General features: G+C 41.2%; 3 protein-coding genes across 9 annotated transcripts in view; 2 read left to right on the forward strand and 1 right to left on the reverse strand.

Moving 5' to 3' along the window:
• KIAA0232 (KIAA0232 ortholog) overlaps positions 1 to 5,693 on the forward strand; it is a 47,669-nt gene extending 41,976 nt beyond the window's left edge. For all 7 annotated transcript variants that reach the window (XM_060774111.2, XM_060774115.2, XM_060774110.2 and 4 more), the window contains 2 exons: positions 2,349 to 2,446; positions 3,218 to 5,693. In XM_060774111.2, coding sequence (XP_060630094.2) covers positions 2,349 to 2,446; positions 3,218 to 3,394 — 275 coding nt within the window. In that variant the 3' untranslated portion in view covers positions 3,395 to 5,693. The remainder of the gene's footprint in view (positions 1 to 2,348; positions 2,447 to 3,217) is intronic.
• A 3,411-nt stretch (positions 5,694 to 9,104) lies between these two features.
• On the reverse strand, positions 9,105 to 15,289 carry CFAP184 (cilia and flagella associated protein 184). The gene is made up of 2 exons (XM_060774107.2): positions 13,693 to 15,289; positions 9,105 to 9,699 (listed from the first exon to the last, which is right to left on the reverse strand). The coding sequence occupies exons 1-2, from the start codon at positions 14,983 to 14,985 to the stop codon at positions 9,154 to 9,156; spliced, it is 1,839 nt and encodes a 612-aa protein (XP_060630090.2). The 5' UTR covers positions 14,986 to 15,289; the 3' UTR covers positions 9,105 to 9,153.
• Positions 15,161 to 22,580, forward strand: TADA2B (transcriptional adaptor 2B). The gene is made up of 2 exons (XM_060774109.2): positions 15,161 to 15,502; positions 18,590 to 22,580. Exons 1-2 carry the CDS (start codon positions 15,233 to 15,235, stop codon positions 19,580 to 19,582), a joined length of 1,263 nt encoding a protein of 420 aa, XP_060630092.1. The 5' UTR covers positions 15,161 to 15,232; the 3' UTR covers positions 19,583 to 22,580.
• The last annotated feature ends 1,556 nt before the right edge of the window (positions 22,581 to 24,136 follow it).

The raw sequence follows: 24,136 nt of genomic DNA on the forward strand, positions 1-24,136 counted from the left end.
CTTCCATTCCCAGATTTATACCTCCAACGATCACATTACTTACATAGCATTGTAAAAATACAGCATTGTCAATGGTGTTATTTTTATGTTATTCCAATTTTATTCGTTACATATAATTATTGTAATGTGTCCATTAATTGATCAACTACCATCTTTCTTGGTGGTTGATCAATTAATGGTTTGAATTCACCATTGCTTTTTCACACAAAGCTAATAAATTGTTTCCAAGTGCTATCAAATAGGTCTTACAGTTCTCCTTTTGGTAACCTTAATTTATAGGTTAACTTTTCCGATAGAGCTACCACCCGTATCCTGTTTAACCAATTCTTCATTGTCCAATCTCGTAGCTTTTTCCAGGTTTTCATTATTTTGAGTCTTGCAGCACATAACATGAGCAGTATAAGATTTTTATTTACCAGATATTTATTCATCCTTTTGAACACAGAAATCACAAACAGAGCTCCTCTGAAATGCACTGCTTCTCCCATTATTTGGCCAATCCATGATAGAACTTCATCCCAGAACGTTGGTCCTTTTTAGCCAAATCTGGCTCCAGTCCCTTATCTCACCGCACCTTCTCCAATATAGCTTAAGGATTCTATAATGAAAATGATAATCATCATCATTATCATCATCATTTATTTATACCCTGCCACCATCTCCCAAAGGGACTCAGGGTGGCTTACAAGCACACAGTGGTGCCGTACAACATATAAAATACAATATGACAACATGAAAACCAGTAACACATTTAAAATGAAATCTATAAGAATAACAAGATCAATACAATCAATAAAATATGGCAATAATAGTTCTTAATTTAAAAAATCCATACTCCTTTAGCTGAAGATAGTGGTCGGGTCGCATTAATTATTAATTGTATGTACTAGTTTGAGTGGTGCCATCTATGTAAAATTTTCAGAGTATTTTCTCCCAGTTGTGCTGAGATTGATTTATATGCTTGAGTTTTCCAGATTGAGTTCCATTCTATTTTCAACCCTAAATCTGATTCCCACACAAATCTATATGGCCTTTCAAGGGTTGATTATCTGCTCTTCATGGCCTTTCAGTTATAACACGAGCAGGAGTAAGGAAGGGTTCCTAATAGTTCAATATTATTTCCTTTTCTTCCTCGCTTGCTGCCAGTGTGAAAAAATAAGTATTTTCCTGATGCACATCCCTGCAAACCACCAGAAGACAATGTGACTTCAGAAGCATGGCTCAATCCCCTTGACATCATATCCACTGAGCCTTTTGGCTAGTGTGGTTTTAGTAGTCTCCCCTCTTCCTTTGGTGGGGGCTGATGTGGATAGTGTTCAGACTTCAGCTAAAAGAAGATATCTTATGAGTTTATCGCTTCCATACTCAGTATATTAGAATTAATCAGACGGTGGTGGTATAAATAGCTTGTAATGGGGGTTGAAGTAATTTGGAAGTTTCCATGGGATAAATTGGGTTCACAAACCAGTATAATTCTCCAAACCAAAGCAAATGGGAGCTGAAATGCTGTAAGGTGTAATAACTAAGCATGGAATGAAATTCATTGAATTTATCTGAATCACACTCTAGGTTTATGCCAACCAGTTACAGTGAAAATATAGTTATTGTTAGAAACAAGGGGCTGGCTTTATGTGTTAGCAACCATATCTCATGGGGCCACAGTGACACAGCTGCTTAAACGGCTGAGCTGTGGATCTTGCTGACCAAAAGGTCAGTGGTCCAAATCCACGGAGCGGGATGAGCTCCTGTTGTTAGCCCCAGCTTCTGCCAACTTAGCAGTTCGGAAACACGCAAATGTGAGTAGATAAATAGGTACCACTCTGGCGGAAAGGTAACAATGCTCTGTGCAGTCAGGAGATGTCTATGACAACGCTGGCTCTTCAGCTTAGAAATGGAGATGAGCACCACCACCCCCGAGTCTTACTCAACTAGACTTAATGTCAAGAGAAAACCTTTACCTTTAACCATATATCTGTGATTCGAGGTGGGAAGTGAATCCACAATCTCTAACATTCTTTTTCCAATTGATTGATCAACCACACACAGTATTGACTTCTGCAAGCCTTTTTTCATCCTCCTTTGTGTGGGGGTAGACTTTTTTCAATGGAACAGGTCTCATACTAGTTCTTTTTAGTCATTGGTGAGTAATAGAAATGACTAGAGACTTATTTCATGTATTAGTTTTTTAAAACTTCTGCTTGTTTTTGACATGAAGTATCCTAACCTAAGGATTTTTATTTAGCACCCATTAAATGATTTCTGCTGTTTAATATTTGTTTGAATTTTTAAAACTGATCTAATGGTATTTTTGTCTTGTCCCCCAATTTTCTGAAACAAAACCTTTATAGAATCCCATACAAATGTCAAGAGGGAGAATGGAATCAAAGAATTCACAGATACAAAAGAAGTACCACATACTGAACAACATCTTTTAGATTTTAATATGGTAAGTTCTAGCACCTCTTCCTAACATCCATTACATCATATCCATTATTACTTGAAGTAAGGTAACATCTGGAATATATAATTCTTTCTTTTCATTAGTAATCAATTTCATTTGTAAACCTGCCATTATTTTTTCCTCTAGCTGCCAAGGGAAGTTTAATGAATTTCTGTTTTTGACTATAATTCTTTACATCCCATTGCTTCCTGCTAAATAATTTGAAATCCCAAGAACTCTTTGGGGAGAGAAGGAAAGTCTTTCGGTAGAAGGAGGGGCAGGAACTGCCTTTCCCTGATGCCCCTTTCATTGATGTCTCTTTCCCAGAGGTTTTGGCAAGGTCCTGAATCCCTCTGGATCAGGAGTGTGAGGGTGTAGTGATTTGTGCAAGGGTTTTGGCCAAATGCTGCCCTGTCCCCTCTTCAGTGCCAGCAGAGTTCTCTTTGGGCCCAATTCCATTTGCTAGACCTAATTCAGACTCATTAAGTTAGTAGGAATTGTGCCAGAGTTGAATTTCTGTTGAACACTGATTCAACAGGGCTCTTATTTGGGGAATAACAATTGAAATCAAACCTTTGTTTATAAATTAGGATACTTGCATGGAAACCTGCTAGCTTGTTTGAATGATTGATCAGTATGCAGGCTTTTTTCTAGAACAAAATAACATTAAAACACCGTGTTCATATGTTCATTTCTATTTTTTTGTATTATTTCTGAACTATAATAACTTTTTCTGTTGCAAAACACTGACATACGTTTTCACATGAAAATCCTTAGGTCGCTTCTCTTCATGAAGCAAGATGTGCGGATCCTAATTCTGAAACAAAATCAAATGGTTTTAGGAAGAAGCTATACTCCAGTGATAGCTCCGGCTCTGAAGGCACAGCATCAGAAGGTGGAAATGGATGGACAGATCCTTGTGAAGAGGAGCTTTTCTCTCGAACTCACCTGTAAAATTACAGAGTTTAAATAGATATCTAGGAACAGCATGAGATGGGAAACTCTTCTAGAAGGCCTGAAACTCAATACTGAATTGAGTTCCCCCTTCAGTTAATGGATTCAGAAATGTATTTATCTTTCTCTTCTTGATATTTTATTTTCAATAGTTGGGATTCCAGTCCCATTGAAGGCTTTTCCCCCTCCCTCCAAAATGTTAGCTCCTTGGCTATTTGGATCTAGAGTAGATTGTGTTGTCGAATCAAGAATGGATGTGCATGTGATTTGTCTTGGTAGTATCACTGCTATTTTGCATCCTAGCTGCAGTTATTTTTATTTTTAACTGTAGCCCTATCAGTATTACTATCTTACTAGCATTGCAGTGTCTACAGCTATTCAGAGATTTTAACTTTCGGCACATTTAGGCTTTTAAGATTTGGGAGATAAATACTTAACACTGTAATCTATCAGTGCCTTTCTGAATGTGAGAGGAAAGCATGTATGGCTTGTCCTGTCTTTTAAGATCTCATAACATTGGAGTAGGAATACTAGGGCTGTGCTTTAGAGACTTTCAGAAACTGTGTTTTCTATTCTAAGTTCTCTCCTCTTAACTCATATAATTAACACAGCTGAAACTATTGTTTGTTACCTTCTTGCTAGCAGAGATTTTTTGCAGGCCTGGAAAAAGAAACACAATTTTCTTTTCCTCCTTGTTTTCAGGGCTTAGTGTTTCACCTTTTTCAGGGTTCGGTGTTGTAAAATAGATAATTAAACAAATGACACTACAGTCTGGTCTGAAGCACACTTAACTCTAATGGTACATACTTGGAGGCATACTTAAGGTTGTATCATTAATGTCCCTGGAGAAATTATGAACAGTGAATTTTGTCACAAGCTGCAGAGATTTGACCGAAACAATCTCAGAGTCAACATTCAATATTTTATATGCAGAAGGTTAGTATATCACCCAAAATAAATCCAGTGGCTCCTGCAGTTAGCTACTATTGTGGTTCTAATTTAGTAAAACTTGTAGCTAACTTTGTGTTCTGAGAGAGTTAGGAGTAAGTTGTGTGTTGTGGGCGTGAGTGCGGAAAATGACTTACGTGTGTGATTGCAGTAGTGATTGTTGCTTTATGTGACCTGCTCTTCAAAGTTTATTTTAACATAGTCAATGCATCTGTCAACTTGTAACTGTGCAAGACTATCAATTCCCTGTGCTACTAATGTATTATGCAAATCATAAGAGCCAGGAGGAGCAATATAGGTTTATACCATTTCATAGTTTTAAAAACTGATCTATACAATAACAGCATGTTTAAGACATCAGAAAGTGCAGAAAGTTTACTGTTGATTTGAAAATGCTAAGCCATTAATTTTGATAGGCAAGAAACTCCTAACAATTATAATTGTTTGAAATGAAAAGCTGAACTGGCTTTCAAGTTTCATTCCGTGCTAGTTTGCTGAAATGAATTTGAGTTTTGTTGCCTTTTCTTAACTAGTACATGGACTTAAGATCTAGGATATCAGCAACTTCTAAGATTGCATGTATTCTTTCTGTTGAAACTTTGACTCCAGCGGCTTGGTTTGTACTTTCCAGGGAAATATTATTAACTGCTTTTAAGCTACATTATTTTAGCTTTCATACAACAAATCTTTACAGTGTTGGGGTTGTTTTTTTTTTCTTTTTTGAGATTCTGGATAGGTTTTAAAATATTTACTTTCTTCTGGAGCTTCCTTAAAAATGTTGTATAGCACATGCACTGAGAATATTGTCTGTCAACATGAAAGCAAAAAGAACGAAACTGATGAATTCTAAAGGTTTAATTCAACTAGAGAGTCATTGTTAGAATAATGACCAAACGGGAATATTTGGGGCGGGGAGGGGGACCCACACCTTTTAACCTTGGCTTATTTAGATAGATATCTCAGTGAAAGGATGATTCATTATACTATGATTTAATACTTTAACATCTTTGAAAATGTACATGTTACATGTGTGGGCAATAACAAATAATATTTATTTGTTTCATAACTGAATGGATAAAATTCTGAAGCTTTCCAGTGAGAAGGTTGATGTGTGAGTTTGTGTTTTTGTTTCTCTGCGAGGATAATTTAAAAAGTGGAGATGCTAAAATGCACTGTGGTATGAAGCGCATTGCATATCCATAGCACTGAAGTATCAGTTTTTCATTCCTGGGCTGAATTTGTTTCTACTTTTTTGCTTCAAGTGGTTGTATTGTTCTGATTTCACATACACCAGGGTAACTGAATTTGTTTTTGTGGAGTTACTAAACACCAAATAAAAGATAAAAGGACAGTCACATTGTTTTGTGTGTGTTTTATCTTACAAAATCTACCTTTAACACAGCATTGGCATAGATTTCATCCATTTAGTATGCTGAAGTCACACAGCTAAAGAACACAAATCCCTGCTATCAAAGGATACTATTGCTAGTACATATTTATATTGATTCACCAGGTATAGCCTTTCCTGGATAAAGATAACCTAGTGATAGTAGTCTGTGCACTAGTAACCTCCTTATTAGACTACTGTAATGTGCTCTGTGTGAGACTACCTTTGAAGACAACTCAGACACTGAAGTTAGTGCAAATCACAGCAGCTCAACTGCTGGCTGAATACCATATAGGCAGCATATTGGCTCAGTACATTTCCTGTCTAAATTCGAAGTGCATGTGATGACATTTAAAGCTCTAAGACCTTGATACTTGAGGGAATACCTCTTCCCATATGTGCCTGCCCAAAGATTAAGGTCTGATTTTGGGGGGAAGGGGGGGCTTCAGCATGTTCTTCTAGTGATATCCATACACTATTGAGACATAGGAGAGGGCCTTCTCAAGTGAAGGACCCTAACTGTGGAAAGCCCTCCTTCCACAGGTTGTCTGACACCCACACACATCATTTAGGGACCATTAATTCAACCCAAACCTAGTTATAAAATCTTTAAAATCTGTTTTAACATTTAATAAGTATTTAGCTTATTTCAATATTCTTTTTTAAACTATTACTTGTTTTAATGCTTTTTGTAAGCTGCTCAGAGATCTAATATAAGGTAGGGTATAAATATTTTAATGCTATTATCTTACCTTGCAAAAGAAATAAATATTGCACTGAACTTCTCAGAAGGGATTCTCCTTTCAAGTTGGAAGAGAGAAATGAATTTGTACAAAGCTACAGCTAGGAGAAGGGAGTTCAGACCACAGAGGAACCAGTTGTCTCATCTTCCTTCCTGTCATTTCTTAATCTTCCCACCATCCTGACACACTTGCTATGTCTTGTGTAGTACAGAACTGAGCTGCAGATGCTTCTTGATCTTGTCATAGATCAAAATAATGAAGGGAGAAGAATGCACATTTTCTGATAAGGGGCTGACTTTAAAGAACTGCTGCTTCTGCAAGCTTTTCTAATGTTGGGTTGTTGTAGATTTTTTCAGGCTATATGGCCATGTTCTAGAGGCATTCTCTCCTGACGTTTTCTAATGTTTGTTGAGACTCCACAGGACCATCCACCTTCCGTTTTTCACAGCAATGGGGAAAGTCTGGAGATTGCACACAAGTCACTAGTAGCATGAGGCCTACCACAATCATAAGTAAAGGAGCGAAAGGATTGATAGTTCAAAGTCATCCTCAATGAAAGCATCATGTTCTCTTTGATTCTTTTAAAACATAGATTTTTAAAATATAGGCCAAGCTTATTTAAATGTATATTGTCAGTGTTGTACCTTTAGGTGACTCTTATATCATCTATATTGACCAAATTGGTAGCCTGAACTGCATCTAATAACTTGAAAAATAAAATGTTTATGTCTCTGGAGATGTATACTATTCTACATAATTGCTTTGTTCAATAATCTCAATTTTGTTGGGATGCAGGTGGATTTATTTTACCTGTTGCTGTGCCACTCTCAGGGCCCAATGTACAGAGACTTTCCAAGATATGGTCCTTTAAGCTGTAAAGATCAAAGTACTTCCAACACAGAAATCGTACACTGGTTTTGGGAAGTTGGAGGCACAATAAAATCGTAACTTGTTAAAGTGCTGGGCTGTAGTTGACCGAGAAAAAAAACTATCTGCTGAAATCAGGAATGAGAGTCAACTATTGGGAGTGCATACTTCAGTACACAAATAATGTCTCTTAATAAGAACAATTTCTTGAAAATAGATTTTTAAACTTTTAAAAACAGATGCCTTCTGTATTGCCACTTGTAGTTTGGTTGAGCTAAGTTTACTCGATTTGGGTGATTACAAGCTTAAATGGGAAGTGTGTGCACTTGCCGGCCTCCTTTAACCTTATGAAATGCTACTCTTCATTTCTCTGTAAATAGCTGTGCATTTAACTTGTGCAGTGTTTCTGCACTTAATTCCAAATATATTTGTCTCTGGTGTCTATATTTCAAAACTTTCAGAATGGCCTAGGCCTGCACAACCCATGGCCCCCCAGGTGTTTGGGACTCCTAACTCCCAGGTTAGTATGTCCAGTAATCAGGAATTCTGGAAACTAAAGTCCAAAACACCTGGAAGGAATTCAGTAGTTTTTAAGACTAAAATACCTCATCCCAGTAAATAGCCTATAGTTTAATACTTTGATTAAATACTACTGATGTTACTAGAATTAATTTCCTCCCAATTAAAGCCCTAAATGGTTCTGGTCCAACTTACCTGTCTGAATGCATATACTCTTATGAGCCTACTAGAACTTTAATATCTTCTGAGGGGGCCCTGCTCTTGGTTCCACCTTCTTCCCAAGTGTGACTAGTGGGGACGAGAGACAGGGCCTTCTCAGTAGTGGCTCCTTAGTGACATCAGTCAGGCCCCATCCCGTCTGGGTTTTAGAAAAAAGCTGAAGACCTGGCTCCGCACACAAGCATTCGAAGAGTAAGTTTCTATAGTTTCAACATGGTCTGGATTAAGGATTATGAGCAGGGTTTTGGATGAATGGAACTATGTACTTTATGTTTTTTAAATTTTGTATATTGTTTTATGAGTATTGCTTAATTTCAATTATTTTAACTTTTAAGTTTTATTGTTATTGCTGGTTTTTACCGGCATTGAACTTTTGCCAGAGTTGTAAGCTGCCTTGAGTTCCTTCAGGTGAGAAAGGCGGGGTAGAAATGAAGTGAAACAAACAAACAAATAAATAAATAAGCTTTCTAAATATTATACCCAACTCTGTCACTAATTAGTTATCTTACAGGTGGAACCCAGCAAGAATGTTTCCCTACCATTCACAATGCTGCAGTAATTGTCTTCACTAAATGAAGAATTCCCCCTGGAAGACTAAAAGAAGGCATCAAATAACCATTGCTTTACATTTTAACACTGCAAAGTACGCTAACTTCTCTAGAGGAATCAAAACACAGTTTACTGTTAAAATAATAATTCTTTATTAAAAGCATTCTAAAGATACTATAAAGGAGGAAGAGGAGGAGAAATGTATGTTATCTACCACAATGCTTGGTAAAATATGCAGAAGTAAGGATAGCCCAGAAATGGGTAGTAGGGCAGTATCAATATTACATTATTGCCTCAAAGAATTCCTTGGACAGAATCCTCTTTAAAGTTGAGTCTGCATAGTATGCAATTCACCAGGTTTAAAAATACTTTTGATAGTTGTAAACCAAGTGGATAAGACTGATTTTACATTAAGGCACAATAATCTCAACCATAAATTATATCGGTAAACAGGTATGTTAACCTGTTAGGGAGCTCACTGCATACTCCCTAAAATCTTGTCTTTTCAACATTTAAACCATAGTAATTTACAATGGGAGAAAAGATGTCACCCCTTCAATTTTCCTTTTGACTCCTTGGCATGAAAGACTGAGTCCAGCATGACGACGCTTCAATCCCTCAAGCCGCTCTTTGAATTCCTCAGCAGCATTCACTTTGTTTTCATAGTCCCTCAACAATAGTGTATGTCCAAGTAAACCACACTTTTGCTGAAGCCTCTCATTGTCCAATCGTAAATTATCCCGAGCCTGTTTAGTCTTAGTTAGAATCTCTCTCTTTTGAGCTACTAAAGCTTCAACTGCCATTAACTGGGATTTTTGAACTTGATTCTCTGCTTCCACAAACTGCAGCTTTTCTTTTACTTGAGATATGATTTGTACTGTGTGTGTAATCTTTCTCCGGAGCTTCAAAAGCTCCTCATTGCGCTCTTCAATCTTCTCATTGTAGGTCTGGTTCTCAATTTTCAATTGCTCAAAATCTATTAAGTGCAGACCTTCTGCCAGTTCCTCCTGGGCTTTTAGGTTTGCTTCAAGTTTTTGGATCCGGTGCTTCAACTTTATATAGTCTAGACGAACCTAGAATTAAAATAAAATCTGGTGAAGCTATTGAAGTGCTATTAGAATTACCACAAAGCCCTTTTTATTCTTTACTAATCAACTAAAACTCCAGTTGTCATGCAAGGTACCTGCTGTGAAAATCAACGTGATGGTGCTGAATGAATATTTTCCTCCATTAATTGTGTTGTAGTTCCAGTTTTAAAAACTTGGTGTGTTTGGCTGCTTGATCATGTCTGCAATAAATACCTCTTGTAAGAAAGCTTTATTCCATTTGCAATCCAAGACTTAGAAATTCACTTTGACCTGGCTTCAAAAAGTACACTGGGCATAACATACCAGTAGTACAGTGCTTCTCAAACTTTGGGTCCCCAGATGCTCTGGCCTTCAACTCCCAGAAATCCTAAGAGCTGGTAAATTGGCTGGGATTTCTGGGAGTTGTAGGCCAAAACACCTGGGGACCCACAGGTTGAGAAGCACTGCACTAGGTGGAAATGTCAACACTGTTGCCATATTCCTTTTAAACAGATATGCCTGCTCTGAAGGACTGACTGATTTAAGGAGCCTGCAGCTAGCTTTGCCCTACCCCCTAATGAGAAACAAGAAGTAAGACAAGAGATACCAATAGAGCTGCAGCCTTAAAAATGTAATGGTCCAATTGATCAGAATGGAATCTCCCCTAAAAGGCTCAACTAGCAGAGCAGTTCAACTTATGAGAGTGAAGTGCTCCCTACTTTTCTGATCTGAATAAATTAGTTTAAATTTCCCATTCCTGTTTACCTTGTGTGAGTGTATTTTCCGATTTGGCTGGTTAGGGCCACTTACCATATATTCCGGCATATAAGACGACTGGGCGTATAAGATGACCCCCAACTTTTCCAGTTAAAATATAGAGTTTGGGATATATTCTCCATATAAGACTACCCTTTTCCAACGCACACCAAATAAAATTTTTTAAAGCATCAGATTTGATTTCAATATGGTAAATTTCCTATTACTATACCTCCTTCTCTGCCTCTCAAATCTCGCACATGCGCACCTGCACTGCTTCACTGCAATCTTCAGGAGCAAGATCTGAGAGGCAGAGGAGGAGGTATGGTAATAGGATACAAAGGCAGGCCAGACAGGTAAAAGAGGTGTGTTTTTCTGGGCCCAGAGTCACTCTACTCTTTTTTCCATACCCCGGGAGCCCCAGAAGCCTGCAGCTTGCTCTGCCCTTCACTTACACCTTCCCGGTGAGGTGACCCTTCACCTCACCATCGGGACCGCATTAAGTCCACGAATCCCGATGAATGGATTTTCTTCTACTGTACTTGTACAGCGTCGCCCTTAATTATTTCATACAGACGCTACATATGGCAGGGACACAGCCATTGCCATTTTTGAGCTTCCCCCACCATATGCGGCAACCACAGATTCTCCAATCCGATTGGAAGTTTCAGCACCCGCTCTATAAGATGATTCCTATGTATAAGACGTCTCCCGTGTATAAGGCTACTCCAGCGTATAAGACGACCCCTGACTTTTGAAAAGATTTTCTTGGGTTAAAAAGTAGTCTTATACACCAGAATATATGGTAATCACTCAAGCAAATATGATGAAGAATGGCAGTTGGGAGGCGGGGGAAAGCATTCCTTTGGGTTTCTCTAAATCTTTCCACAGCTGTTGATACCATCAGTATTGAGAAGATCTCTTGGCCTCTTTGCATGGGAGAACTTGAGAGATAGTTATGCACTGGAGATTACTAAACTTTTCTACTCGGGACCCCTTTTGGCCTGAGAAATATTTACCTGGTGTATAGGTATAAAAATCAAGACATTTACTGATAACAAATCAGCATTTACAAGAGAAGGGGCACACTTTTAAATCCTGAAACATGGTTCTACCTTCTCTTCTTCCAGCTAAACACCCCCCAGGATGAAAGGAGGAAGGAGAAAGAGAAGGGAGGAAGGAAGGGAAGGAGGAAGAGAAGAACAGAAGGAAGGATTGGTGGATGGGAATGGAGGGAGGGAAGGAAGGAAAGAAAAGGGAAGGAGGGAGAAAAGGAAGGAAAGATGAAAAATGAAAGGGAGGGAGGGAGAAAGAGCAGGGGAAGGAAGGAGGAAAGAGGAGGAAGGAAGGATAGGATGGTGAGAGAGAGGAGGACCCGAGAAAAAGGCCAAGCGGCCACATCTGGCTCCCGGGCCTGGGTTTACTCATCCCTGCTCTCGATCAATGGAAGTCGTGATGCCTCTATTCAGATCTCACCTGGAATAACAGCATCCAATTCTGGGCACAACAATGTAAGAGGTATATTAACAAGCTGGAGTGTGTACAGAGGGGGTGACTAAAATGATGAAAGGTCTGGAGACAATGCCCTATGATGAGCGTAGGTTAAGCCTTCAGAAGAGAAGGTTGAGAGGAAAACGATTACAAGGACGCATGGGCAATCCATGGTTCTAAATGGTTCTAAAGTACTTACAAAACTAGGGGGTACTTGTGCTTTGCTTCTAAAGTGTTTCTAAAGTTCTGGTGGTGAAAATTTCAGATCTCTTAACAAAACTTTCAAAATTTTGTTATAAATGGCAGTTCCTAATTGGTTCTGTCAAAACAATCGCCAATAATGAAATAATAATGAAATGTTGAAAGCAAAGTACCCACTTTAGAAACACTTTAGAAGCAAAGTACCAGCATCCCATAGTTTTGTAAGCCATTTAGAACCATGGATTGTCCATGCCTAATTTCAAGTGCACATTAGGAAGAACTTCCTGACTGTAAGTGATGTTCAGAAGTGGAACTCTGCCTCAGAGTGTGGTAGAAGCTCCTTCTTTGGAGGCTTTTAAACAGAGTATGGATGGTCATCTCTTGGGGGTGCTTTAATTGGTATGGGGTTGGGCTGGATGGCCCATGCTGTGTCTTCCAACCCTATGCTTACAAATGCTGCTTTGCTGTCAGTAAATGCTACCTATTTTAAATTTATGTAAAAAATGTGTCAGGCCAGAAGTGATCCCAAGTGGAAACATTGTTGAAGACACTCTGCTGTAGTGGAGAGTCTAGACCAGGCATGGGCCAACTTCAGCCCTCCCTCCAGGGAGTTTGTACTTCAACTCCCACAATTCCTAATAGCCTACTAGCTGGGTTCTTGTAGGTTTGTCTGCACGCTCTATCCCTCTCCAAAATTTCTATCCTGTTTATATGTCACCTGGTCACAGCCAGCATTATTTTTTACATTTTAATTAGTACATTTGGCCCTGCCATAGGTTTTTAAATGTCATTGTGTTATTGTTAATGTTTATTGCTATTTTCTGTTTATGAGTTTTATTTATTATTTGTATTACTGTTGCTATTGTTTTTATTGTTGTATTGTGGGCTTGGCCTCATGTAAGCCGCACCGAGTCCCTTGGGGAGATGGTAGCGGGGTACAAATAAAGTTTTATGATTATTATTATTTTCGGGCTATATGGCCATGTTCTAGACCAGGGGTCCTCAAACTAAGGCCCGGGGGCCGCATACAGCCCTCCAAGGTAATTTACCCGGCCTAAGTCTGAAATGACTTGAAAGCACACAACAACAACAACAACAATCCTATCTCATCAGCCAAAAGCAGGCCCACACTTCCCATTGAAATACTAATAAGTTTATATTTGTTAAAATTGTTCTTCATTTTAATTATTGTATTGTTTTAAAGTGTTTTTTGCACTACAAATAAGATATGTGCAGTATGCTTAGGAATTCATTCATGATTTTTTTCAAATTGTAATCCGGCCCTCCAACAGTTTGAGGGTCTATGACCTGGCCCTCTGTTTAAAAAGTTTGAGGACCCCTGTTCTAGAAGCATCATCTCCTGACGTTTCGCCTGCATCTATGGCAAGCATCCTCAGAGGTTGTGACGTCTGTTACTGGCTGTTAAGAATTGCGGGAGATGGAGTCCAAACCCCCTGAAAGGAGGGCCGAAGTTGGCCCATGCTTGGTCTATATCTGAAGGACCCGCGGGGAGGTGCACTCGGAAGTGCAGGTGGGCGGAAAGGCACCCACCTCGGTCATCTCGTCCTCCTTGGCCTGCTCGCGGGCCTGGATCTGGTCCACCTCCTTCTTGGCGGCCTGCTTGCCGCCCAGGCGCCGCCCCATGGTGAAGACGGCCACCTCCTTCTTGACGGCTTGGCAGGCCTGCCACTCGGCTTGCACCTTGCCCAGCTTCTCCTGGCAGGAGTCGTGGAGGGCTTCGAGCTGCCTCCGGTACCAGGCACCCTCGGCGGCCTGGTGGGCGCGCAGCTCCTCCAGCGAGGCCAGGTAGCGGCTGTAGCGCTGCTCGCGGTCGGAGATGTGCTGCTCCAGCTCGGCGGCGGGGCGGGGGGGCCCCTCCTTGACGCCTCGGGCCAGCAGCTCGCCCAGCTTGGCCTGCATCTTGAGGTTCTCGTTGCGGAGGCGGCAGCGCTCGACTTGCAGCATCTGGAAGTGGTCCGTCATCTCCTCCCGGCGGCGCCTCTCCTCGGCCCGGCGCGCGGCCAGATGCTCCTCGGTCTCGCGCTCCGGAGAGAGGGCGCCCACGCTCTCCGGGCTGGAGCCCACCGAGGGCCCGCGTACCCTGTCCAGCTCCCACAGGCTCAGACTGATGCGGCGGGTCAGGTCGGCGCCCAGCAGCAGCGGGGAGGGCTCCGCCGCCTCGCCCTCCGCGAAGGTCACCGAGATGGGCAGCTCGGGCTTGGGCGGCGGGGGCGGGGGAGGCTCCGCCGCGCCTTCTTTCTCTGCTTCTGCCTCTGCCTCTCCTTCTCCCTCTGCCGCCGCCGGCTTCTCCTCAGGCGGCGCCTCTTCGCTCGGGGCGGCTTCCTCCTCCTGCGCCTTCTCCTCCTGCTCTTCCTCTCCCCCTTCAGGCGCCGGCAGCTCCCCCTCCCCCTCCGGCTTCGGGCCTTCATCTTCTGGGGCTCCCTCCTCCGCCTTGCCTTCCACGGCGGCGCCCTCTGCCTCCGCTTCTCCCTCCGCCGCTGGAGGGGCCTCTTCATCCGGGGCCTTGTCCGCCGGCGCCTCAGGGACAGCCTGTGCCTCTGCCTCCTCAGGCAGCGGAGGACTGGCCACCACCACTGCCACCGCCACCTCCGCCTCTGAGGAGGTCTCCCGAGCCGATTCGGACTCCTCCACCTTCTCCTCCTTCTTCTCCTCCGCCTTCTCCTCTTCCTTCTCCTCCGGTTTCTCCTCCGCCTTCTCCTCTTTCCCCTCCGCCTCCTCTTCTTTCCCCTCCGCCTTCTCCTCCTCTTTCTCCGGCTCGGGCTCTGTCAGAGCCGCGGCCTCTTCCGCCGCGGCCTCCATCACTTTCTCCTCTTCCTCCTCCATTTCTCCAAACTGACGGGCCTCGGCGCCTCTCCGTCGCTAGGCAACAGCAGCCCCGGCCCCGCGCGCGGTTGCGAGGGGAAACGCATCCCAAACCTCGACGCTGATTGGCCCTCCCCGCGCTCCGGCTCCTCATTGGCCGCTCGCCTTCCCTCCTCCCCCCGTCGCCGCCCGGGACGTCACAGGTGCGCCGGGCCCCGTTTCCTCTGAGGGAAGGAAGGAAAGGAGGGAGGGGGCACGGCGAGCCAAGATGGCGGAGCTGGGCAAAAAGTATTGCGTGTATTGCTTGGCCGAGGTGAGCTCGCTCCGGTTCCGCTGCACCGAGTGCGTCGACATCGAGCTCTGCCCGGAGTGCTTCTCGGCGGGGGCTGAGATCGGGCCGCACCGGCGTTGGCATGGCTACCAGCTGGTGGACGGAGGGCGCTTCACGCTCTGGGGCGCCGAGGCCGAGGGCGGGTGGAGCAGCCGCGAAGAGCAGCTCCTCCTGGACGCCATCGAGCAGTTCGGCTTCGGCAACTGGGTGAGGAGGAGGGCCGACGAGGGGGAGGAGGAGGAGGAGCCTTGGAGCAGCGGCCTTCCAGGCGCCAGACGGGGCCTGCCTCTCAGGTTCCCAAACTTCATCCATAGCTGTTGCTCGAAGCTGCCCTCTAGAAATGAGGCCTTTAGAGGAAATCTAATGTTGGAGCTTCTGTGTGGAAGTCTCTCCAGCATTAAAGCTTCTCCATCGCCTCACATCCCCTCTTTTATTCCTATGTTGTGGGAAACAGGGCAACAGAAACAGCTGGAAACTATCTGCTGCTGCTCTCCTGAGAGAACAAGTGCAATCTGGAGACCTCTTTTAGAATTTCTAGGCTTACTGCATCCTTGCTACACTTTCATTGCTGAGGTGCTTTTATTATTATTTTTATATCGTGTCACAAGCGACTTGACAAACTGCAAGTCACCTCTGGTGTGAGAGAATTGGCCATCTACACAGACATTGCCCAGGGGACTCCCGGATGTTATACCATCCTTGTGGGAGGCTTCTCTCATGTCCCTGCATTGAAGCTGGAGATGACAGAGCTCAGCCCGTCTCACAGATTCAAACTGTCGACATTCAAGTCAGCAGTTCAGCTGTACAAGGATTTAACCCATTGTGCCACCGCAGCTCTGGAAGGCACAGCTAGCACCTCACCCAGTAGTCAATATTTGACTTGCTTGCATTTGAAAGATGCTGGTCAAATGCTGCAAAGGCTTCCATGTTGGTGTCAACACCTTTTGAGGCATGCATCATTTCGCAGCATACTAATCCAGTTTTACTAGCAAAGCCAAGGTTCAACCAACCAACATTTTATCAGAGCCACACACACGCAAGAATTGCAATAATGAAACATCTTTGGACTCATCTCATAAAAACTTTTCATTTATATATTTCACATTTATTGTTACTATTTATTTATTCATTCATTCATACTCAGCCTTTCCCTACTTAAGGGTCCAAAGTGGCTTACAGCAGATAAAACATGCATAATAAAAGTTAATATAATCATGGAGTTGAAAGAGACCTCATGGGCCATCCAGTCCAACCCCGTGCTAAGAAGCAGGAAGATTGTATTCAAAGCACTCCTGACAGATGGCCATCCAGCCTCTGTTTAAAAACCTCCAAAGAAGGAGTCTCCACCACACTCTGGGACAGAGAGTTCCACTGCTGAACAGCTCTCACAGTTGGGAAGCTTTTCCTAATGTTCAGGTGGAATCTCCTTTCCTGTAGTTTGAAGCCATTGTTCTGAGTCCTAGTCACCAGGGCAGCAGAAAACATATAAGACCAAATATTATTACTTGCTGCCACATGCCCTAAAACATGCATTGAACTATAATAAAACTTTAAAACCACCCCTAAATACATCATACAGCCTAGGTTCTTTAGAATGCAGGGTAATAAGATAATAACAGGAAAAACTGGCAGTGATCCAGAGAGCAATGGAAAGAAGGATGTGTGGTGTGATAGTAAGAGATAAAGTTAGCAATAAAGAGCTGCGTCAACGAACAGGGATACATGATGTGGTCAATGAAATCTATGAGACAAAGAAGAAGAAAAGAACAGGGTCATATATTTTGGCAAATGGTAGAGTTGTGTGAAGTCCAAAGGAGTGGATCAATGACAAAACAGATAGGATAGGAAGATAGTAACATCAATTTCCAAGGTTTTGTTATTTCTTATTCACACAACATACCTACAAATGACAGTTGACACACTAATGTGTTGTGACACACAGCATGGAAAACTCTGCATTAGAGTGTCGGTTGCCACTTGTAGACGTGTCGCACTAATAATGAGTCTATGTGAAATAAGCAATAAATCATATTTTAAAATATAAATGAAAGATTTTTGTGAGATATGTTATATCCCCATACATTTTGTTATTACAGTTTATATGTGCCCATATCACTTCTAAGGGGTTGGTCTAACCTCCCGTTTGCTAGGAAAAGCCAACAATTGTGTTGCAAAAGCATGCGTGCACCAACAGGTAATGTTTGGAAATCTCTGCTCCGTTGTCATTGGTTTTCACTTGGTTTTGAAGGATCATTCCAGATTGAAATAATCAAAGGAGTTCCAGTTCCCACATCACTTTTCAGTTCTTTGGTCTATGAAACCTCCACTGAGGTTGTGGAATCAGGCGTTCTATGTTGTCACAACCCGAGAATGGATCCCCAAGCCAACCCTGTAGTCAAGGCAGTCATCTAGGCATTGGCTAGTTTTGTATTTGATTTGTATCATTCTCTTGATATGATTCCTGCGGAGACATGAGAGAAGCCTTCCACCAGGATGATAAAACATCAAAAACATCCGGGTGTCCCCTGGGCAACGTCCTTGCAGACGGCCAATTCTCTCAAACCAGAAGCGACTTGCGGTTTCTCAAGTCACTCTTGACACGACATTCTCTTGTAACTCCCTGGAGCTGATTGGGTCACCTTTTTGTTGTATTTTGATGTCTTATATCATAAGACAAATATTTTATTGTGTATTTTAATCGTTGTGCATGACCTTATTGGATAGAAAAGCATCTAACACATTTTAATGTATTTATAGTTTGTCTAACCTTGTAATAAATTGTAATGTTTTAGTGTTTTAACTTTACAAGTTGCTTTTTAATTCAGTTCTATATTTATATTTTTATTTCAGTTTTTATTGTATTTCTGTATTGTTTTAAAATATAGTTATTCATCCTGAGTCTCATTACTGGGAGAAAGGTATTATCATAATCTTTTAGATATCCTAAATAGAGTTCATTGCTGAAATAGGCTTGGGCTAGTTGTCTGCTGTGTTACATATCAGTAAGTTTTGAAGTGGAGGACTTAGAGGTGTTTTTCTCCAGTAATCTCTAGGTCTCAAGAATCTATAGTCAAAATATTTCGTACATATATGGAATCTTCTTATCATACAGAGGTCCGGAACCTATGGCTTTTCAGAGAATAGGGCCTCCAGGTGCCTTGACCACTTGGGACATTATCAGGAGATGGATGGAGTCTTAAATCAGGAGAATCACAGATTCCCTTCTCCTCTTGTAAACTGTTGTCTTGAGGTTTCTCATATTAATAGTTCTGGTATTCTTTCATTCTATTTTAGGAAGATATGGCTGCTCATGTTGGAGCATCACGGACACCCCAGGAAGTAATGGAACACTATGTGAGCATGTATATACATGGTAATCTTGGAAAGGCCTGCATCCCTGATATTATTCCAAACAGAGTGACAGATCATACCTGTCCAAGCGGTGGTCCACTTTCTCCTAGTCTAACAATGCCTTTGCCACCCCTGGACATATCAGTGGCTGAACAACAACAGCTGGGTTACATGCCACTTCGTGATGATTATGAGATTGAGTATGACCAAGATGCTGAGACTCTGATTAGTGGCCTTTCAGTTAATTATGATGACGACGATGTGGAAATTGAATTAAAAAGAGCCCATGTAGATATGTACGTAAGAAAACTGAAGGAAAGGCAGCGCCGAAAGAACATTGCCCGTGACTACAACCTGGTTCCTGCATTTCTGGGGAAGGAAAGAAGAGACAAAGAAAAACCTTTGAAACGCAAAATTACAAAAGAAGAAAAAGAGCTGAGATTAAAACTCCGGTCTCTCTATCAGTTTATGTCTTGCAAGGAGTTTGATGACTTTTTTGAAAACCTACACAAAGAGAAGATTCTTCGAACCAAGATTAGGGAACTACAGCGGTATCGACGGAATGGTATAACCAAAATGGAAGAGTCTGCAGAATATGAGGCAGCCAGACACAAACGAGAAAAAAGGAAAGAAAATAAAAACATTAGTACTTCTAAAAGAGGAAAAGAAGATGGTAAAGATGGTGAATTTGCTACAATTGAAAATCTACCTGGTTTTGAATTGTTATCTGACCGAGAGAAAGTACTTTGTAGTTCTATTAATCTGAGTCCTGCACGTTATGTGACTGTTAAAACTATCATCATTAAAGATCATCTTCAAAAAAGACAGGGCATTCCATCCAAAAGTCGTCTACCTAGTTACTTGGATAAAGTACTAAAGAAAAGGATTTTGAATTTCTTAACGGAAAGTGGTTGGATATCAAGGGATGCTTCCTGAATTTTGTCTGCTTTTGAATAGCATTATTATGAACTAAGTACCCATTGTTGTCAAGAATAGTCTGTTTACCTGCCTCTTTAAAATACAAACACACCTAGGCTATATCTTGTTAAATGCCAACTCCTCAACCAATAGATTTTTCTGAATTAGATCATGCAAATGGTAAATTCTACTTTGTGCCCTACACTTGGAAGTCATCTTGTAAAAAACATTATGATGAAATTGCTCATTGATCTGTTGACTAGTGTCTTAAATGTGAAACATGAAGCCCTAGCAACAGTTTTTGAGTATTTCTGCCATACAAGCTATTTTTGTAGGGGGTGGGGGGACCTTCAGTTGTGGGTTTTTTTTATAGTTCTGTCTGAGGATGCTATTTTCTGCACATTTACATGGAAGCAAGTTGCATTGAATCTTTTGGGTTCTTTTGTTGGAATATCTGTGCATGTGCTGCATGTGCCTATTTCTAAATCTTGGATACTGAATTACAAAAGCACAGCAAGATTTAGATTTGTTGATGAGCATCTTTAGCCATGAACCTGCTTTGTTGATCATTGGCAAAGCATTGTGTTCTGCTCTACTGTTAGTAAAATATCAGACAAGATGGCATTAAAAACAAAATATTTCATGAAGAACAGCTTTAATGGTAGATGACTTATTTTTCTAGGGAAGGCCAAATTCCAGGGGCTAATATTGCCTTTTAGGGACTTGCCGAGTACCACACACACATCAAAACATGAGCTGTTTTTGCCCCAAAGGAAGTTGACTTCTTTTTGAGAAAACCACTGGAAACAGATCCCTCTCACGCTAAAGCAGAATTGGGAATTATGTTGTCCTCCCATTGGTTGCAACTTTCTCTTCATTCAAAATGCTGACTAGCGCTTCTGGGAGTTGCTATTAGGAAGGATTTGGGGGGCTATACAATTATCTCATCCTCAAATATAGCAAGGATTCTATCATTAACGGTTCTCCTTTTTCAGTTATTTGGCTTTGTGCAGGCTAAATGTTTTCCAGCCCCGATCTGGTTAAATATAGCTTAGCTCCCATTGGAAGACCTGGCAAATACGTAGTGTCCCAATGCACTACATGCAGTGGTGGTGAGCCAAAATCTCTAGTGCGTCACTGTTCCTTTTTTTTTTTTTTTACAACAAATTGCATTTGATTGAAGGGACAATGAGTATCAGCCAGACTAACCTGTTTATTTTAAAACTTTCTATGTAATGGGTTTCAGGTAGTTTGCAGCCAGTTATGATGACCAAAAACACATCACTCAGCAGGCATTTAATGTAGCCTAAAAGTGACTAGGCAACCTCCTTTGTTTTTCAGACTTTGCGAAGAATAAAATAGAAGACTATCTAAGCAACATTTGGGAATCAGTTGCAAGTAATGAGGGTTCAATTTGGGAACAATGCCTTATGCCATTGGAATGGGTGGTAGAGCAGATAGAAACTCGAAGTTAAGTCAGGGCTATTTTTGTGAAAAGTGTTATATTCACTCATCCATTGCCATTTCATTGGCTGTTACAGCAGACAGGACATTAGCCATCATCCAGGAATCTGTACATTTTACCCAGTGCCTTCTTTGCAAGAACCGTGCTGTTTGCACCTATCCAAGCAGTGTTTAAATCTGGGATGATGGTGGCTCTAGAAACGGTTTTGCTGTGATCTAGAAAGAAAAGGTTGAAAGCAGCCAGGATTGGATGTATAAAAGTTTTCTAACATCAGCACAGACCATAGTGATTATGTCTGATACTCCAGTGATGCAGTCTATCTGCTCACTCAGCAACCTTGCTGCTTGCTACTCACTTATTTACAAGTCATTCAGAACTTTCTGGGCCTTGAAAAACAGGTCTCTGCACATGGGCAGCACAATCATAAGTTTACAGCAGTCATTTTGACTTTGTCCATAGTGAATGTGCTTAAAATTACAGCCTTAAGGCTCCTGTTTTCTTAAACTCTTTGTGAATACAGTGCTGTTCTACACATGCAGAATTCTGGACTTTTTCCAATTCAGACTTGAGTGGTGCATTGTACTTTAAATGTTCCTTCCATGTAATAAACTAGCACAACCAAGGGCAGTGTAGGGAAGCATTACAAATGGCATACCACTTGCTGTCCATGGTTGCATAGGCTACCATCTCAGTTTGCTGCAGATATAGCCTGTCTGTTACAAGCAGCCTGTTATTGCATATTTTAATGTTTCGTCATTAATGTACAGCTCTGTATAGCTACCACGGGGTAACTTTGGCATATTTCAACTTCTAGCAGTTGATGAACATACTAATGGTATGAAAGCCACAGTCCCCAGGATAATTCATTTCTCATTAAAATCTATCTCAGATTGTGAGTTTATTTATATTTTGCCTTGAGAACTCTGCTCGCAAGTTTTGAGGTTTTATACCAGGGGTAGAAAGCATGTGGCTCACCAGATGTCAGGCTCCCCAGCAGCCTTAACCTGAATAGGCAATAGTGAGGAAGCTGGGGATAGTAGTCCAATAGATGGAGGGCCATGTGATTCCCAGCCATGTCATAGATTTGATACAGAGCTTTAGATTTTGGCCTTAGTCGAGAGACAGTCCTATTGAAGACAATGGGGCTGAAGCACAAGTAACTCTCAGGAAGAGCGGAGTTCTTCCAGGTGGTCCAGACCTTTTTAAAATTCTTAAACTTTCTTACACAGGTGCCATTCTTTAGATGTTTATTAAGGTTTTAGCAGATCCATAAGAAATTGACTGTATGTCTGTATGCTATTCATACATCTGGTAGTTCATTTCAAATAATCTCACAGATAGGGAAGATCAAAGCCTTACATTTTGTTAGCCTTTTACTGCTGCCTGAGAGAAGCAACTGGTGCTAAACATAACTTATTGATATTCTGAACATGTTTTCAGTTTGTGCATTTATTACACATCTGCAAAGGCTTTTACAGTGAGCATTTTCACAAGAAACAAATCTTCCTGCAAAGCCTCTTCAAAAATTTACAAATAAACATTTTAATATTACTAATGTTTCATTAACATTATTTAGAAGTAAATTACTAAATGAAATCATTGCGCTAGTGCCTGAAATCTGAAATATGTATGGCAGAATTATTTCCTAACATGCAAACATGTAAATTGCACTGGGACTACTTTCATTGTTCAGGAAAGAAATATCAAACTCTTGACTGCATGTTGTGTTGTTATAGAATCAACCAGATTGTAACAAAGTTGCTTTCATTTTTTTAGTTTAATACTGCACTATCAGAGCACATTTGAGGGAAACACAGTCAAGTAATTTTATATTGATGCGCAATTACTGTATAGGCAGTTGCGACTTACAAACAACTCATAGTTTCAAATGGGGGTGAGGCAACAGTGAGAGAAATCTACTCCCAGGAAGGGAAATTCACTTCTGAAAGAGTAATTATGGGGGAAAAGGTGTCTCAACTGAAGCTTTATCACCAAGCCAAATTTTTCAACATCTAATTATCATAGGAATAGAAAGTGAGGTGAAATTTCCTTAATAGGGGCTCAGACAGCAACACAAACACCACAGGGATGTTAGCATTTCCCTATGCTATCTATCTAGAGAGAGAGACAGAGAGATGGGTGGCTGAAGTTTCACTTAAAAATACCTGTCCAAACTTACATACAAATTAAACTTAAGAACAAACCTACAGAAACTATCTTGTTCATAACTTGGGGACTGCCTGTATAGTAATATCACTTTCCCTTTTCCATTAAAATGAAATTATTGGAAGAGCTCCACAATTTCACAAAGCATCTCTCTAATGAGCAAGGCCATGATGCGCACTTTGCTGTAGATACAGGTGATTTGTAGCCAGTTCTACTAATCTCTAGAACTGCAGAACAGAGAGTGGAACGATCCCACAAAATTTAGGCTGTTTTGGTTTTCTACTTGCTGAGCACTCAAAGCACTTTTGAAGAACAATCAAAAGTCTTTCACAATAAAGAAAGATACAAAGCTAAGTCTACATCTTCACACTTGGCAGGTATTCCAAGCACCTGAAAAGTGCAGACAAGCACACATACTTGCTTAGCAGCTCAGGAGAAAGATTATTTTCATATTGCACAGGATATGTCTTTAAGTATTGTTTCTGGGTCAGCCATCAGCAGCAGCGGCAATGTGAAGACATACTAGTACCCAATTCTGATGAAAAACTGTTGTGAAGAGGAACGTGTAGTTACCAATAGTTGTTTAATATAAAGCCCTGCTGAGCAAAAACTACAAAGGGAAAACATTTTCATAAGATACACAAGTGGCAAGCTGAGATTTAGTTGAGCACCATTTGCTACATGGATAATTATGCAAATACTTCCATAAACACAGATTACACTAGTCAATATAGCCAAATCAGTGTGAACAAAATTTCAAGAACAACATAGAATCCATTCAGGGACATTTTTAAAACTACTTTCCACATTTACATATCAAAAGTCAATAGGAGACCAGCACTTTCCTACGTCTTTCTGTAATCACAAAAGGTAACATTTTATATTGGGGTGTAAAACCTATTTACTCAAAGGGCTGTTTGTAAGATTGCATAAATGTAATT

This window comes from Anolis sagrei, chromosome 4 (assembly GCF_037176765.1).
Source record: "Anolis sagrei isolate rAnoSag1 chromosome 4, rAnoSag1.mat, whole genome shotgun sequence".
In the NCBI taxonomy this organism is placed as follows: Eukaryota; Metazoa; Chordata; class Lepidosauria; order Squamata; family Dactyloidae; genus Anolis; species Anolis sagrei.